The sequence below is a fragment of the Felis catus genome, chromosome B4 (assembly GCF_018350175.1).
Source record: "Felis catus isolate Fca126 chromosome B4, F.catus_Fca126_mat1.0, whole genome shotgun sequence".
Lineage (NCBI taxonomy): Eukaryota > Metazoa > Chordata > Mammalia > Carnivora > Felidae > Felis > Felis catus.
In genome coordinates this window covers 123,694,342-123,709,473 of record NC_058374.1, presented here as the reverse complement: position 1 = coordinate 123,709,473, position 15,132 = coordinate 123,694,342, and the positions used below count along the sequence as shown (strand labels likewise).

Sequence of the window (15,132 nt, the reverse complement as noted above, 5' to 3'; positions counted from 1 at the left end):
AAGCACTGAAAACACAGCTTTATAAAGATATGACATTGTTGAAAGGGATGTAGTGCTACCTAATGTTGAAATTGTGAACTAACTCAAGCTAGCATTTGTACAGTACTCTACAGATGCATCACTGTCTCCCTCAAAAGTTTAAAATATCCCAGGTGCACCTGGGTGGCTTGTTGCTTAAGCATTCAACTTCAGTTCAGGTCATGATCTCACAGTTTGTGAGTTCGAGCCCCGCACTGGGCTCTGTGCTGACAACTCAGAGCCTGGAGCCTGCTTTGGATTCTGTGTCTCCCTCTCTCTCTCTCTCTGCCCCTTTCCTGCTTGTGCTCTTGCTCTCTCTCAAAAGTAAGTAAGCAAACTTTAAAAAAAAAATTACAATATCCCCATAACACCCTTGTGAGTTTGATGTGGTACCTTAGGGTGCCTTGGTACAGTTTTGAAACCTTTGTGTTAGGCCAGTGAATTTTTGTGTTCGTTTCTTACAGCAGCTGGCATTATCCTGACTGGTATAGGATATACCACAGTTCACTCAACCATTTTCTACTGATGAATCTTCCAGTAGTTTCCAGACAACACTGTTATGGATTTCTTTGTACATATATTTTTACCTACTGGTGCTTGTGTCTCTCTTTTTCCAGGTAAATCCCTAGAATTGGGGCCAGAGCAGCAAACTATAAGCATATTTTAAAATTTAATGGATAAATTTCCCTCAGGTTGCAGCAATTCATCTCTCTGTTGACAGTACTGTGATTTTCCTCATACCCACAGGTGGGTATTATCTATCTTTGCAATCTATGTAACATAGTGAGCAAAAAACTAAAACCAAACCCAAACCTCCAAATCTCTGAAATACCACTTCATTATGGTTTTAAATGAACCTGTGATTCATTTGCATTTCTGCTTGTGGGTAAGCACTTTTTCTATACCTGTTGGCTAGTTTTTATTTCTTCTCCTGTGAAGTCGCTGCTCTTTGGCAAATGGCCTATGGACTTTATGTTATTAGAAAAACTTTTCTGCTCTGTGGGTTGCAAATATTTTGTGCCAGTCTATTGTTTACCTTTTGATTTGGCAGAATTATTTTGTCATTTGGAGGCAAATATGTCTATGTTCTTCATGAAGCTGGCTTCTGGACTATGTCTGCTATCTTATTAAAAAAAAATCTTTGCTCATGAGTCCACTGGGCAATGACAGGAGTGGCCTTAGAAGTAGGCTGACTGAGGTCTACAAAAGGGGTTATCCTATTCATTCGAGTTTCATTCTGCTGTTGATTTTAACGGGTCATTTGAGCGTCTGCCCCCTCCAGAGGCTGTGTTTTATTCATCGTCCTTACTGTTAATAGTGCCTCAGTGATTTTCAATAAAACGAGTTGGAATTCGTTGAATTGGAATCTTGTCCAATCCTTTCATTTTATAGATCAGAAGAGTAAAATCCAGAGGATAAGTGAGGCTAGTGTCACAGGAAGAATGTCCAATTTCATAATGGATAAGCTCCAAATTCACCCTTCATTACCTGCTCTTTGATAAGATTCCGAACATTTCTCCTTTACAGTGATATGTTAAGTTTGGCCAGTAGGGGGTGCTTGAGGGCCACTGTAGGAGAAGGCTCCTCTTGTTGCTTCCTTTGTGCGGTGTTGTGTTTCTGCTGTGTTTGCTTGCTGCTGTTGCATAGTCTGTCAGTGGTGCAAACGTGTGAGGACATTCAGTGCTGCTCTGCCCCAGCCATGCACTCAGAGTATACACTCTATTGGTGGCCCTGCATCCTCAACCTGGACCCAGTGACCACCTTCTTGCAGCTTTTCCACACACGGACATTACACACTCCAAGTCTGTGGCACCCACCACACCCCAACTCCCTCTGTGTGCTTGCCCACCAGCCTTGGCTCATCAGTGTCCCGGAGGGTTGTTTTTCGTGTGCCTAATGACTGTGGATCCATGCCGGCTTGGGCAAACCAGAAAACTTCTTCTCTACCCAGTGGGCTGCCACCATACCTTCTCCAAAAAGATTTGAACTCAGCCTTGGGGATGGCCACCCTTTCCAAGTTTGTCCTTCTCTGTTATGCTCGGCCGCCCTAGAGTTCACTTTGCGTTTCTGTGGCCACTCTCCTGTCATAGCTTGCTAATTCTTTATATTATACTTCCCTTGTTTCGATCACCCTGTGGTTTCTACCTCTTGCTTGGGCCTAGTGTGATAGGGCATTTAAAGAATTTCAAATGATCTGAGTTCCAGCTCTTCGATTTAGTAGTTTTGTGACCTCTAGTGAATCACTTAACCTTAGGGGGTCTCTGTTTCCTATGAATGTGTTCTGTCCTTGAGACCTGCAACTGAGAACACACCTTACCTCCCTTACTGGGTGGCCGACTTATTACAATGACCTTGGCTGGTTTTCCAACCCTGTCTATTCTATCCTTTGCACTGTCACCAGCTTGACCTTCCTAAAGCACAGCTATGTCAGTACATTGCTCCCAAATCTTCCATGAGTTCCACTCTTCTAGACTATCTCTTCCCTCCCCTCCCCTTCCCACTCCTCCCTTCCCCCTCCCATCCTCTCTTTTTCTTTTTTTCCCTGTCTTTTTAATTTTTGGTGTTCTCCCAGGAAAACATTTGATGGCACCTTGCCCATGTAGAGCCCCAGGATGCGACTATGTGAATACAAAGTTGAAGCACATATGTCTGTGCCTATCTGACCTAGTATAGCGTCAAGGAAAGCAGTAGTACTTACGCTTGTCACAGTTGGGGCCAGTGTACCCGGAGTAGCACTCACAGCTTCCATCACCGTCCACCCCACCATTGCATATGCCGTGCACACAGCTGCACACTGCAGGCAGAACACAGGGGTTGTTCATTACTCATTGTAGACCTCTTCCAAAGATTCTGGAGGAGTAATGCTTTGAGATAGTTTTTATTGAGAATCTGCATGATGAGAGGGGAAGAACCATAAATTTGGGGTCCCAGAGACCCTGGTTTAGATCTTGGCTTCATTTCCCTTTTATTACCTTCAATTTATTTACATATAACATGAGGGCAGTAATCCCTTCCTCATGCAATTTCTCCAGCTGGATGAGATAATGTGTTGGTGCACTGGAATGCACTGGAGTGCTTTTCTCTGCTTTTAAACTAGTTACTTCATCTTTGTACACCTCAAGAAGAGAATTAACTTGTTGTTTGGTATGCGTCTGCCATATTTAACACAGAGAAGCTACCATTGGCTCAATCATTGCTGGTGGTGGGGATCTACTCTCTACTAGAGTAAATCCTACTTCCTGAATGATGGGGGAGATTCAAGCATAAAAAAGAAATTTGAAAGGGCAGAGAATAACTATGCCATGATTTCTAGCTTGAAATAGCAGGCTTTTTGGCTCACTGACAGACCGTTTCAGAAATGACAAATGAGGGGCATTTGAAATAAATAGTCAATTCCTTAGCACTCAGTTTGCAGCTCATTTGTAGCAAGATTTATTACCTGGCTGGGTTGCCAGCATCCTAGGCCCAGACCTCTGTGCAACATACTGTATTGGTTTCCTTTTGCTGCTGGAACAAATGACCTCACAACTTAATTAGGACTTAAAACCACACAAATTTATTACCTTAATTAATTAATTAATTCTTAATTCTCTTTTGCCATGTAACCTAACACATTTACAAGTTCCAGGGATCCGGATACGGACTTCTTTGGGGGGGCCATACTTCTGCCTACTACACATGCATTCAGTGTCAGCCAATTTCATATTAATTCAAGTGAAACATAATTAAGAAGACCCACTTGCTTAAAAACCTAACCAAATACTGGAAAAGCAAGGATTAATAAAGTATTCCAAACATCTAATAAAAAAATCCTTTGAATTCTTATGTCCACCTCAATCTCCTGCTTTTCGTATCCATCAGAACTGTTCTTCAGGTGTTTATCATGTTTTGCCTGGACTGCTACAGTAGCATTTTACCTGGCCTTGCTGTCCAAACTCTCACCTCTCCGTTCCACCCATTTCATATGATCAGCAATGGCATCAGGTGATCTTCCCCCCAAATATCTCAGTGACTCCCAACTGATAACCAAATGAAATCTAAATCTCTCTCTTTGGCGAACAAGGCTCTGTCCAATCTAATTCCAACAACTTTACTTTTCACTTTCCATTGCTTCCTTTTATACATCTTAGGTTCTAAGCACATGGGGATGACTCATTAGTTTATCTTCCTCCCTTTATAACACATATTGAACACCTCTCTTGTCCAGGGTGCTGTGCTTGGGATTAATGACCCAGAGATACAAAGGGTAAAGTCCATGCCCTCCAAGTCTAATGGCAGAGGAAGGCAGCCCATCCCAACACAGCATGACACACACTAGGACAGGATAGATCAATGACAATGGGAGGAAGAGATGGGTGGGCTGGCCTAGGAGAGACACGCCTCCTGCATCTCACACCTCCATGACTTTGCCTCCAATGTGCTCTCTTTTGCATGCCAACGGAAATCCCCGAGTGGCTCTGCTGCTTCTGTCACGACTGCTGACCCTTGCTGCTGACTTTGTTTGACCGATGGTGGTAGTAGGCTCTCAGGCATAGACAGTCTGGTGTGATAGTGGACCAGGTTTAAAGTTGGTAGTTACAGTAGGGTGTGGTAGGGGACAAGGTACAAAGAAGGTGCTGTTGGAGCCCAGAGAAGCAGATTCTGCATTGGGACCACTGAGTGGCACCACGGAGGTGGGGGCTTTGGTTGGCCTTGAAGGGTGAGCAGCTCCCCGACTCACGGTGACCAGGAGAGGCAGCTATTGGGTTATTTTTATTGTTGCCCATTGTCATTGTTCATTTCTCTGTCCAGATGTGATTTCTCAGTGGCTTAGTTTCTGTGTCTTGTTCCAGCATGGATATAGCAAGTCATCGATGGTGATATTCCGTGAAATTGTCTGTGCTCAGTGGGGCAGCACCACAGCCTAGCTGGGAGCAAAAAGGCTGACCGCCAACAGCTGTCAGGGCCGCTTTTTCTTTCTCAGTGTGTGCATTTTTTTTCTTCTATTAGACGGGAATCCCTTGGAAGCCCTAACCCCTCTCTGTATTTACCTACAACATTTTTTGTGGGTGCTTTATAACCATACCAATAACTGTACAACTAGATTATCAACAAAGACAACATCCTGCAGAACCAGGATTCAGGTGAGGAGGGGAGATAGGATATAGGGAGAGAAGGGGGAGGCAGGGCAGAAGGTGGGGAGAATGAGACAGGGTAGCTCAAGTGCAGAGCTGGATCCTGCCTTTCTTTGGTATTTTTTTAATAACTTTATTTTAATATTTTAATAACTATTTTAATAAATATTTTAAAATTTTAATATTTTAATAACTTTATTTTTAAAGTTTATTTATTTATGTCGACAGAGATAGAGCATGAGCAGGAGAGGGGCAGAGAGAGGGACAGAGAATCCCAAGCAGGCTCCACACTGGCAGTGCAGAGCCCGACATGGGCCTCAAACCCACGAACTGTGAGATCATGACCTGAGCCAAAACCAAGAGTTGGACATTTAACCGACTGAGCCACCCTGGCGCCCCTTGATTACTGAGTTTTTGATGCCCATTTAAATTTGGCACCTGAGGCATGTCCCTCCCTCAGCTCACTGTAGAACGGGCCCTGCACTTCCCTCTGTTGAGCACTTACTACCCATCAGGCATTTTGCCACTTGCTTTACAAGCATTATCTCATCTGATGCTAGCTGCACCCTGTGAGGTGGGGCTCATTAACTCTGAATTACGTATGAAAAATGGGAGACACCTAGCTCAACTATTCATTCAGATAATGTGAACTTTTGAATCGGATTTGGAATCGTCATCCTCACTTCAAAAACTGATTTGCCATCCTTTCTATTTTAACAGAGCACTTTGATGTTCACCTACGGCTGTAGCTGTTGGAAGAGGAGTTCCAGAGAGAAGTCAAATCGGTCACGGAGGTAACTGGGGTGTGGAGGGAGGTGTACTGTGTCTCAGTAGAGAAGGCTCAATTCAATTCAATTACAAAATATCTACCCAGGGGCACCTGGGTGGCTCAGTCGGTTAAGCGTCCGACTCTTGATGTTGGCTCAGGTCATGATCTCACGGTTCGTGAATTCGAGCCCACGTTGGGTTCTGTGCTGACAGCGTGGAGCTTGCCTGGGAGTCTCTCTCTCCCTCTCTCTCTGCCCCTCCTGACCTCGCTCTCAAAATAAATAAACATTAAAAAAAAAAAGTCATCTCTTTCATTAAAAAAAACAAAACAAAACAAAGCTATCTACCCAGCTCCTACCTAGAGGCAGTCACTGTAGGAGTTACTGGATATATGAATATGAGTAGTTCACAATACCTAAACTCAAGGACTCACAGTGCAGTGGGGAAGCCGGACTAAGAGGTTCAAGGTCTTGAGTGTCATGTAGCCAGTGGAAGAGGGCGAGGAGGCAGAAGGCGGAGTTGAATGTAACTCAGCCCAGGCTCCCAACTTAGATGCTAACTGCTAAAGCTGTCCTTGTCACTAAGCTTCCCTCTGGGCTACATGCTGTGAGCTTCTCCCTGTGTCCTGTCTTCTGGTATAGACTTTGTACTGGATTAACTGACCAGGCAAGGACAGCCTTGGGGAATGTCTGATACACATTGCAGGGTCACCAGCCATTGCCAAGAAAGTGTCCCTAGGAAGGAGAAGTGAGTGGTGGAGGGATTCTGATATGTCTTTTAAAGAGTCCTTGGAATTTTTTGAACTGGTGTCAGCAAATCTTTAGAGACATGAAAAAACTTGGGGTGTGTGACTTTAAAGGTGTCGAAATTCTGGCCATTTGGGTCAGAGGGACTGTGCCTGAAGCCCTCAGTGCTATGCCACTTGGCAGACTGAGCTGCTAGCTCTCCCGTGCTCCTGTAGCATCCTGTTACAGATCACAATTGTCACCTGCATTTCCAGCTCCTTGGTGAATCTGTCTCCTCTTTAGAATATCATTGTCAGGGGTCTAATGCATGGTAGATCTCACCAGGGGCAGAACAGTGCCGTGTTTGGGCACCCAGGCTCTGGAGTCAGATATTTGGAGCCAAATTCTGCTTCTGTCCCTGAAATAGCTGCTTGACCTTGAGAAACCTGCTTCTTTCTCCATAAAATGAGGAACCCAGCTCGCACAGCTGTGGGAATCCAGAGAGACCATCGCATGTCAAACTTTGCACACTGCCTCGTGCATAGCAGGTGCTCCACAAATGCTAGCTGCTGCTATGAACGTGACACGGCTGTAGGATCTGAGGGTTATGTTGGAGAAAGTGGACTTTGCAATCTGCACTAACCAGGAGAGAGGCACAGAGCAGGCTAGGTAGGGCATTGGCAGCGGGGATAAAAATCCTCAGCTGATGTGACTCTAAATCATTTCTAAACTAATCAACAGCAGGATAGGAGAGGGTTCTGGCAGCAGGTTAAAGTCAGTGTTAAAAATAAACTGTGGCTAATAGAGCTGTCCTACTTACAGACAGAGCTGCCACCGCTATGGGACCAGTGCCTCACTGGATGAAACAACACTGGCACCCAGCGGAGGCTCAGCTGAGAAAGTTTGTGAGTTGCTCTTGTCCTGGTTAATGGAAAAGGACCAGCCATCACTGAGCCATCCATCCACTCATCCATCCATCCATCCATCCATCCGTCCGTCCGTCCATCCATGGCTTGCTTACCATTGGACTGATTTTGTCCTCACTGCCTATGTGCTTCCATTGAGTGAGTGTTTGTGACCTGCTGCTTAGGGCTTTGCTCCACTGTCAGTCCCACAGGCAGGTGTTATTATTCCTGTTTTATAGATGAAGAAGGCTTTGGGAGGTTAAATAGCTTGCCCTGAGTCACACAGCAGCTTGGGGTGGTTTCAAACTCATGACAGTCTGATTTCAAAGCCTGATCTCTTAACCATTATGTTCTGGAGCTGCACCATACAATATGGTGGAGACTAGCCACGTGTGGCATATGCGGCTATCTAAATTTATTTATTTTTCTTTATATAATATGTATGTGTGTTATATATATAATGCACATATGTATACATATTTAAATATTTATTTATTTTGAGAAGGAGGGGGAGAGGGGCAGAGAGACAGGGGGACAGAGGATGTGAAGTGGGCTCTGGGCTGGCAGCAGCAAGCCTGATTCAGGTTTGCTCACAAGTTAGGAGATCATGACCTGAGCTAAAGTCTGATGCTCAACCAACTGAGCACCCCAGGCAGCCCATGGCTATTCAAATCTGAATTAAATGACATGAACTAAGATTTAAAACTCAGTTCTTCGTTGCACTACCTGTATTTCAGGTGCTCAGTGGCCATGTATGTCCAACACCTGCTTGGATGGTGCAGATTCAGGACATTCCATTATCTCCAAAGTTCTATTGATTGGAACCTAGAGCTTGGACTTTTTTTCCCTGAGGGTCAGGTTAGGTTCCTGATCCACCTCCCTTTGTTTCTCCCGCTTATTTGCCCTCCCTCCCTCCACGGCACAAACAGGTGTGAAGGCAGGACACTTTCTTTAGAAGTGTTTAGAATTTCCTTGTATCAGCAACCAGCACCAACTCTTGGAGGCACCATGGACTCATCTTCTTTCCAAATTTTCACCCCCAAACCGTACTTGGCTTTCTTGGTTAAGTAAACAGTGTTGGATGCTATTTTTTTCCCTTTCCATTTCAATATTTATTTAAAATATGTGATTCAGATCCTAGTATTATGGTAAGGAAGGGCCAATTTGGGAGACATGTCCCTTAATATAATATATAATGTTAAAAACACACTGAATACCAACGTCTGTTTTAAATTCGTTTTTGCCAATATTTTATGAAATAATCTATGGAGAGTGGTCGGTGAACAAAAACATAAGATTGGGGGCCACTAGGAAATAATAGGTATTAATAATTGCTAACATATATTGTGCACTGATTATCTCACTAAATCCTCATAATAACACTGAAGGAGACAGTATTGTTTCTATTTTTACAGATGAAGACAAAGACAGAGAATGTGCTTAAGAAACTTAAAGTTCTCACAATTAGAAGCCCTAGGCTGAAGCCAGTGTGAGTATAAGGCCAAGGCTCTAATTATCTCTACATGCTGCCTCTCAAAATCAAGTTTGTGGGTCAGGACAACGTGGTTGGAGTGAATTAGATCATTCATTCATTCATTCATTCATTCACTCATTTATACACTCCTTCAATTACTCATCAGGCAGCACTGTGGGAGGTACTGGAGATAAAGACAAGTCCTGCCTTCAAGGAACCATGGATTAGAAGGAGACAATACCTCTGCTGCTTCAGGTCAAAGTTATTATGCAGTGCAAATGTATGGGGATGAGAGGTCTATGTACGTGCATAGGTTTTCTTGCAAAAAATATTTGAATCAAAGCCGTGTCTACTAAATTTGACTTTTCCATAAAGGCCAGAACCAAGGTGGTGTTGGAGAAAGGCTACAGGACATATCCTTTTTGGGAGGCTCTGAATCCGGCAGACACGGTCCCTTCCATGCCCACATTCTCTAAGCCTTACTAATTCTGTGCATTGCGGCCAACTTCCAGTAAGGCCTGTGAGCCCTTCCGAGGAAGGCTGCTCTGCCCAAATGCCCATTGGGGGCTGGTTTTTTTTGTTTGTTTGTTTTGTTTTGTTTTGTTTTTTAGAGAGAGCAAGTAGAGGAGAACAGAGAGAGAGGGAGAGAGAGAATCCCAAGCAGGCTCTGTGCTGAGTTTGGAACCTGACTCGAGGCTCGATCTCACAACCCTGAGATCACGACCTGAGCTGAAATCAAGAGTCAGATGTGTAACCGACTGAGCCACCCAGGTGCCCCATGCTGGAATCAGTTTGTTATCTTGTCTTTCCTGGCTTCTAGAGGCTGCCCACGTTGCTTGGCTTATGGCCCCCTTTCATGTTCAAAGCCAGCAAAGGCTGGTGGAGTTTTTCTCACTTCTCATCATGCTGACACTATACCTTCTGTGTTCTTCCTCCACATTTAAGGACCTTTGTGTACAGGGGGCCCGCCCGGAAAATCCAGGAAAATCTCTCTATTTCTGCAAACATAAGTCCCCTTGTCATGTAAGGTAACACATTCCTTGGTCCAAGGGATTAGATATGGACACTTTGCGGAAGCCATCAGTCTGCCTACCACGCTGCGGTTCCCGCTCCCCTCTGGTGGGATGACTCTCAGATGAGTATTCTACACTGACGCCCCTGTTCCCCAGGGCATTAATCTCCAAGCATCCACACTTGTCTGGCTTGATGGGACACACCCTTTGTTTCCCCCGTGCCATTTTCTTAGTGTTTCTGGGGTCACTTGACAAATCTGCTACCTTGTCTCAGAGTCCACTTCCGGGGGGTGGAGACTAAGAGAGTGGACAAGCCAGCGTCACTTATGTTTGTTTGTTTGTTTAATCTGCAAGATGGAGCCCACAATCCTCGATCACCTCAGGTATTTGAGAACTCCCCAAAAGGAAGGGACAGAGTGTGGTGAGGCCCATCGTGGAAGAAGAGGCTCCTGGGGAGAAGGTCTGTGCTGAGACCAGGACCCAGAAAGACCTCCAGGGCAAGCAACAGGTGGATGTTGGATCCTGGAACCTGGAGAGAGGAAACCATATGTTGCCAAGTTTGCCAGAAGGCATCTCTGGCGAGGGGTCCCCGAAAACCACAGAAAACACTGTCTCTCTTTTCAAAGACCGCATTTTTGTCCACTGTTCGTGTTGCCTGTGTAGACTTAGTTCTGCATAACTGTTTGATGCTTCCCCCCAGTCCTCCCTAAGAATAGCCTCTCTGAGGCCACCTGACATATCCTTCAGCTGCATAAGCCATGTTTGACCTTCAGCCTTTACAAATGCATTTGATTACACAAAAATCAGACATACCTGCTGAGCAGCTGGGTCCAAATACATTGTCATCCATGCAGGTTTCACAGGCTGCTCCCCCAAACCCGTCCTGCAGAACACCCAGACAGATGGCGTGAGACCCAAGTGATCTACATTCCGGGAAGCCCTGGATCTCTCACTGATGCTCTGGTCAACATTTGTTTCTCGACTGTATCTTCCATCTGTGCTTTCCTGAAGCTCCTTCTTTCTATTTCTGCCTTTATTCTTTGCTGGTTTTATGTTATAATGTGAAGACTAATCCCTGCCTCACTTTTCACTAAGAGTCTGGAGAGCTTCCGAAGGGAACTGCTTTGTTAGCCCAGAGATACAACCAGAGGGTAAATGCTAACAGCCTCATCGTTAATTTCACTCACGAGTGAAATGAAAACTCTCTCAGTTTTGCATTTCTTTTCTTGTCTTTTTTTTCTTTCTTTCTTTATTTTTGACAGAGACAGAGAGAAAGAGAGAGAGAGCATGTGCATGAGTGGGGAAGAGGCAGAGAGGGAGGAAGAGAATCTCAAGCAGGCTCTGTGCTGAGAGGGCAGAGCCTGATACGGGGCTCGAACTCACGAACTGTGAGATCATGACCTGAGATGAAATCAAGAGTCAGGCACTTTACCGCTTTACTGACTGAGCCACTTAGGCCCCCCAAGTTTTGCATTTCTGAAGACAGTTGAGGTCCATCCCTTTCGGAGGAATTTCTTTGTATTTAAATTATCTAAGGCTTGTAGTTCACAGCATGTCACTTTCATGGGACAACAAAAGACTTTCTTCTCTTAGACCCAGTGACCACAGAGTAGTTTGCCAATAGTGGTGATTATTGTTTTTTTAATTTTTTTTAATGTTTATTTTATTTTTTAGAGAGAGAGAGAGAGAGACATAACATGAGCAGGGGAGGGGCAGAGAGAGAGAGAGAGAGAGAGAGAGAGAGAGACACACACACACACACACACACACAGAATCTGAAGCAGGCTCCAGGCTCTGAGCTGTCAGCACAGAGCTGGATGCAGATCTCAAACCCATGAACCGCGAGATCATGACCTGAACCAAAGTTAGACGATTAACCGACTGAGCCACCCACCCAGGCGCCCCAATAGTGGTGATTATTAACAGGAACAAAGACAGTAATTTATACAGCTCTGTAGAGGCCCACAAAATATTTTCACATAGATGATCTCACTTCACTTTTTCAACAGATGTAATTACATAGGTGTGTTTTTCAAACCCATTTTATAGATGGATGCACTTAAGGCCGAGCAGTGAACTGACTCTCTCAAAGGTCTCCAGCCCCTAAGAGGTCATTTTATTGCTGATCGTATACTCTTTTCACGAACCTCGCTATTTCTTAGAGACCCCACTTGTTGTACAGGTGTTCAAGGAGGGACCATGGGAAAGGAGAAGGGGGAGGAGACCACGTCTCTGATCTTACCTGGCAGGAGCAGCTTCCGTTTCCTTCCATGCCTTCCGCACAACTGCCCCTGCCGTTGCAGGGGGACCGGGCACCTCCCGGGCACTCTAGGGAATGAAAGGTCTCAGATTCACTCGTTTGTGACCACACAAAGCATTCTGCATGGAAGCAGTAAGCACCTACTGTGTGCCAGGTCCTGTGCTAGTGGCCAGGGATAAGGAATAATTAAAACTCCTGTTGCATCATCCAGTCTCACACAAAGGAGTATGAATCACAATATAGTCAGGTGCTGTGATAGAAGGCATTGGACTATCTACTATTTCTTGAGCATTTGCTATCCTTTAGGCTTTTTAATTTTTATACTTTATAATTTTCTTTTTTTAATGTTTATTTATTTTTGAGAGAGAGAGAGAGAGAGAGAGAGAGAGAGAGAGAGAGAGAGAGAGAGCAAGCAGGGAAGGGGCAAAGAGAGAGGGAGACACAGAATCTGAAGCAGGCTCAGGGCTCTGAGCTGTCAGCAACAGAGCTCGATGTGGGGCTCGAAACCATCAACCGTGAGATCATGACCTGAGCTGAAGTCAGATGCTTAACCGACTGAGCCACCCAGGTGCCCCAATACTTTATAATTTTTTAATTAAATTATTCCCACTGAAACCTTCAGGTGGTGCTCTTGGTGCTGATCAGCAGATGAAGAGACTGAAGTTCAGAGAGGCCATGTACCTTGCCCCAGGTTTCACACTTTATAAGTTGCAAAGCTGGGACTTTAGTTCAGCGCTCAGCAGGACTCTAAAGCCAGGCCTCTTACTCAGTGCTCTACACAGGGCACTGAGGGAGCCCAGAGATGAGAGCTATCGATCCTGCCTTGAGAAGTCTGGGAGACATCCTTGAGGAGGAATCATTCAAGCTGGGCTTTTGAAGGTTTAGTAGAAGTTGGCCGTGCTTAAATGACCTTCTGAAGGGCATTTCAGAAACAGAGAACAGGAAGTACCAAGCTTCAGGGTTGTAAAAGGGCACAACCTATTCTGGGAATAATATAAAGTTTATTGGGGCTGGAACTTGGTAGTTGGGGTTTGGGAGAAGTGGTGGTTGATGAGGGTTAATAGGAGGTTGGTGCCAATTAAGGAAATGCTTCGTATGGCAAAAGAATTTTGATTTCACTCACAAGCTCATTCCAAACAAGCATGGATTTTGCACTTTTGGGCTATCTTAGACCTGAATTGGAGCTTTTCTAGACATTAGAGGATTTCAGTCATTGACTAATCATTCAGGGAATACCTACTATGTGCCAAGCATTATATTACATGTTGGTGGGGAGGGACATTTAGCTAGAAAGTCAGATACTGCAACGCCCAAAATCAAATAGAGGATTTAAAGTAATGGGAAGTGACAGAAGGTACTGCTGTAATGAGGTAGAAGAGCTCTTTCTTTCTTTCTTTCTTTCTTTCTTTCTTTCTTTCTTTCTTTCTTTCATATTTTTAAGTTTGAGAGAGAGAGAGAGAGAGAGAGAGAGAGAGAGCGAGCATGCTCAAGTGGGATAGGGGCAGAGAGAAAGGGGAGAGAGAATCCCAAGCAGGCTCCACTCTGTCAGCGTGGATCCTGATGTGGGGCTCAAACTCACAAACCGTGAGATCATGACCTGAGCCGAAACCAAGAGACGAACGTTTACCTGACTGAGCCACCAGGCGCCCCTCTTTTTCTTTTTATACTTGCCATTGTTCTGCACCTTGAGTGCTGAATCAGCATGGATTTACCGTCAGTTTGGGTGAGTCTGACCATTAAAATAAGTGGTCTGGACCAGCCAACACCGAGCAGAAATCGTGCAATGGTCATGAAATGTGTTTGTGTGAATGAGGCAGAATCAAATATTATCCCAAATTAAAGTTGGCAGGACAAATGCTTTCCACAAAATAGCAAATGACATGGGGTTCTAGATAATAATAAAGGATGCACGTATTTACTGGTCAAAGTAATCCCCTGAGGTTAAGTCCTATCTTTTGCCCTGTTTTCTAGATAAAGAAACTGAGGCACAGGGTAGTACAGTGGCTTGCCTAGAGTTACCCAGCTGGTAAGGAAGGGATAATGAGGGACTCACCCCTCCTGCACCTGAAGTGTCCACTTTCCAGCCCTCCCTCCTCTCCAACCCTGACTGACAAAGCCCACAACCTCGCTCTGCCATGTATCTTCCAAGAAATCAGCATCCATAGAAAATGAAAAACGGTTCTTGGAAAGAGACTTTTATCTACTGAGAGAAATAGTTCTCCCGAAGAGACCCCGATGGCTCATTTGAATCACTAGGTTAGTTCTTTAAAGGAACATTTATAGGGGTGCCTGGGTGGCTCATTCGGTGAAGCGTCGGGCTCTTGATTTCAGCTCCAGTCATGATCTCACAGTTAATGGGTTTGAGCCCCGCATCGGGCTCCATGCTGACAGTGCGGAGCCTGCTTGGGATTCTATCTCCCTCTCTCTGCCCCTCCCCCACCCTCTATCTCTCTAGTTTATTTATTTATTTAAAAAAATTTTTTTAACGTTTATTTATTTTTGAGACAGAGAGACAGAGCATGAACAGGGGAGGGTCAGAGAGAGGGAGACACAGAATCTGAAACAGGCTCCAGGCTCTGAGCTGTCAGCACAGAGTCCGACGGGGGGCTCGAACTCACAGACCGCGAGATCATGACCTGAGCCGAAGTCGGCCGCTTAACCGACTGAGCCACCCAGGCGCCCCTCTCTCTCTCTCTCTCTAAATAAATAAACTTAAAACATAAAAGAGCAGTGGTACTTGTAGGTATGGGGAGATGAGAGAGTGTAGTTTCACACCTGTGGCTGGTGTTCTCCCTGGCTCCCCTGTCTCTTTCCTGCATGCAGAATACTGGTAACCTACAGAGTCTAGCTTATAC

The 15,132-nt window shown here is 45.0% G+C and overlaps 1 protein-coding gene across 4 annotated transcripts in view; it reads right to left on the bottom strand.

Moving 5' to 3' along the window:
- Positions 1-15,132, bottom strand: part of STAB2 (stabilin 2) — a 166,475-nt gene that overhangs the window by 123,018 nt on the left and 28,325 nt on the right. For all 4 annotated transcript variants that reach the window (XM_023257375.2, XM_023257376.2, XM_011284182.4 and 1 more), the window contains 3 exons: positions 12,260-12,345; positions 10,831-10,900; positions 2,717-2,812 (listed from right to left, as the gene is read on the bottom strand). In XM_023257375.2, the coding sequence (XP_023113143.2) occupies positions 2,717-2,812; positions 10,831-10,900; positions 12,260-12,345 (252 nt within the window). The remainder of the gene's footprint in view (positions 1-2,716; positions 2,813-10,830; positions 10,901-12,259; positions 12,346-15,132) is intronic.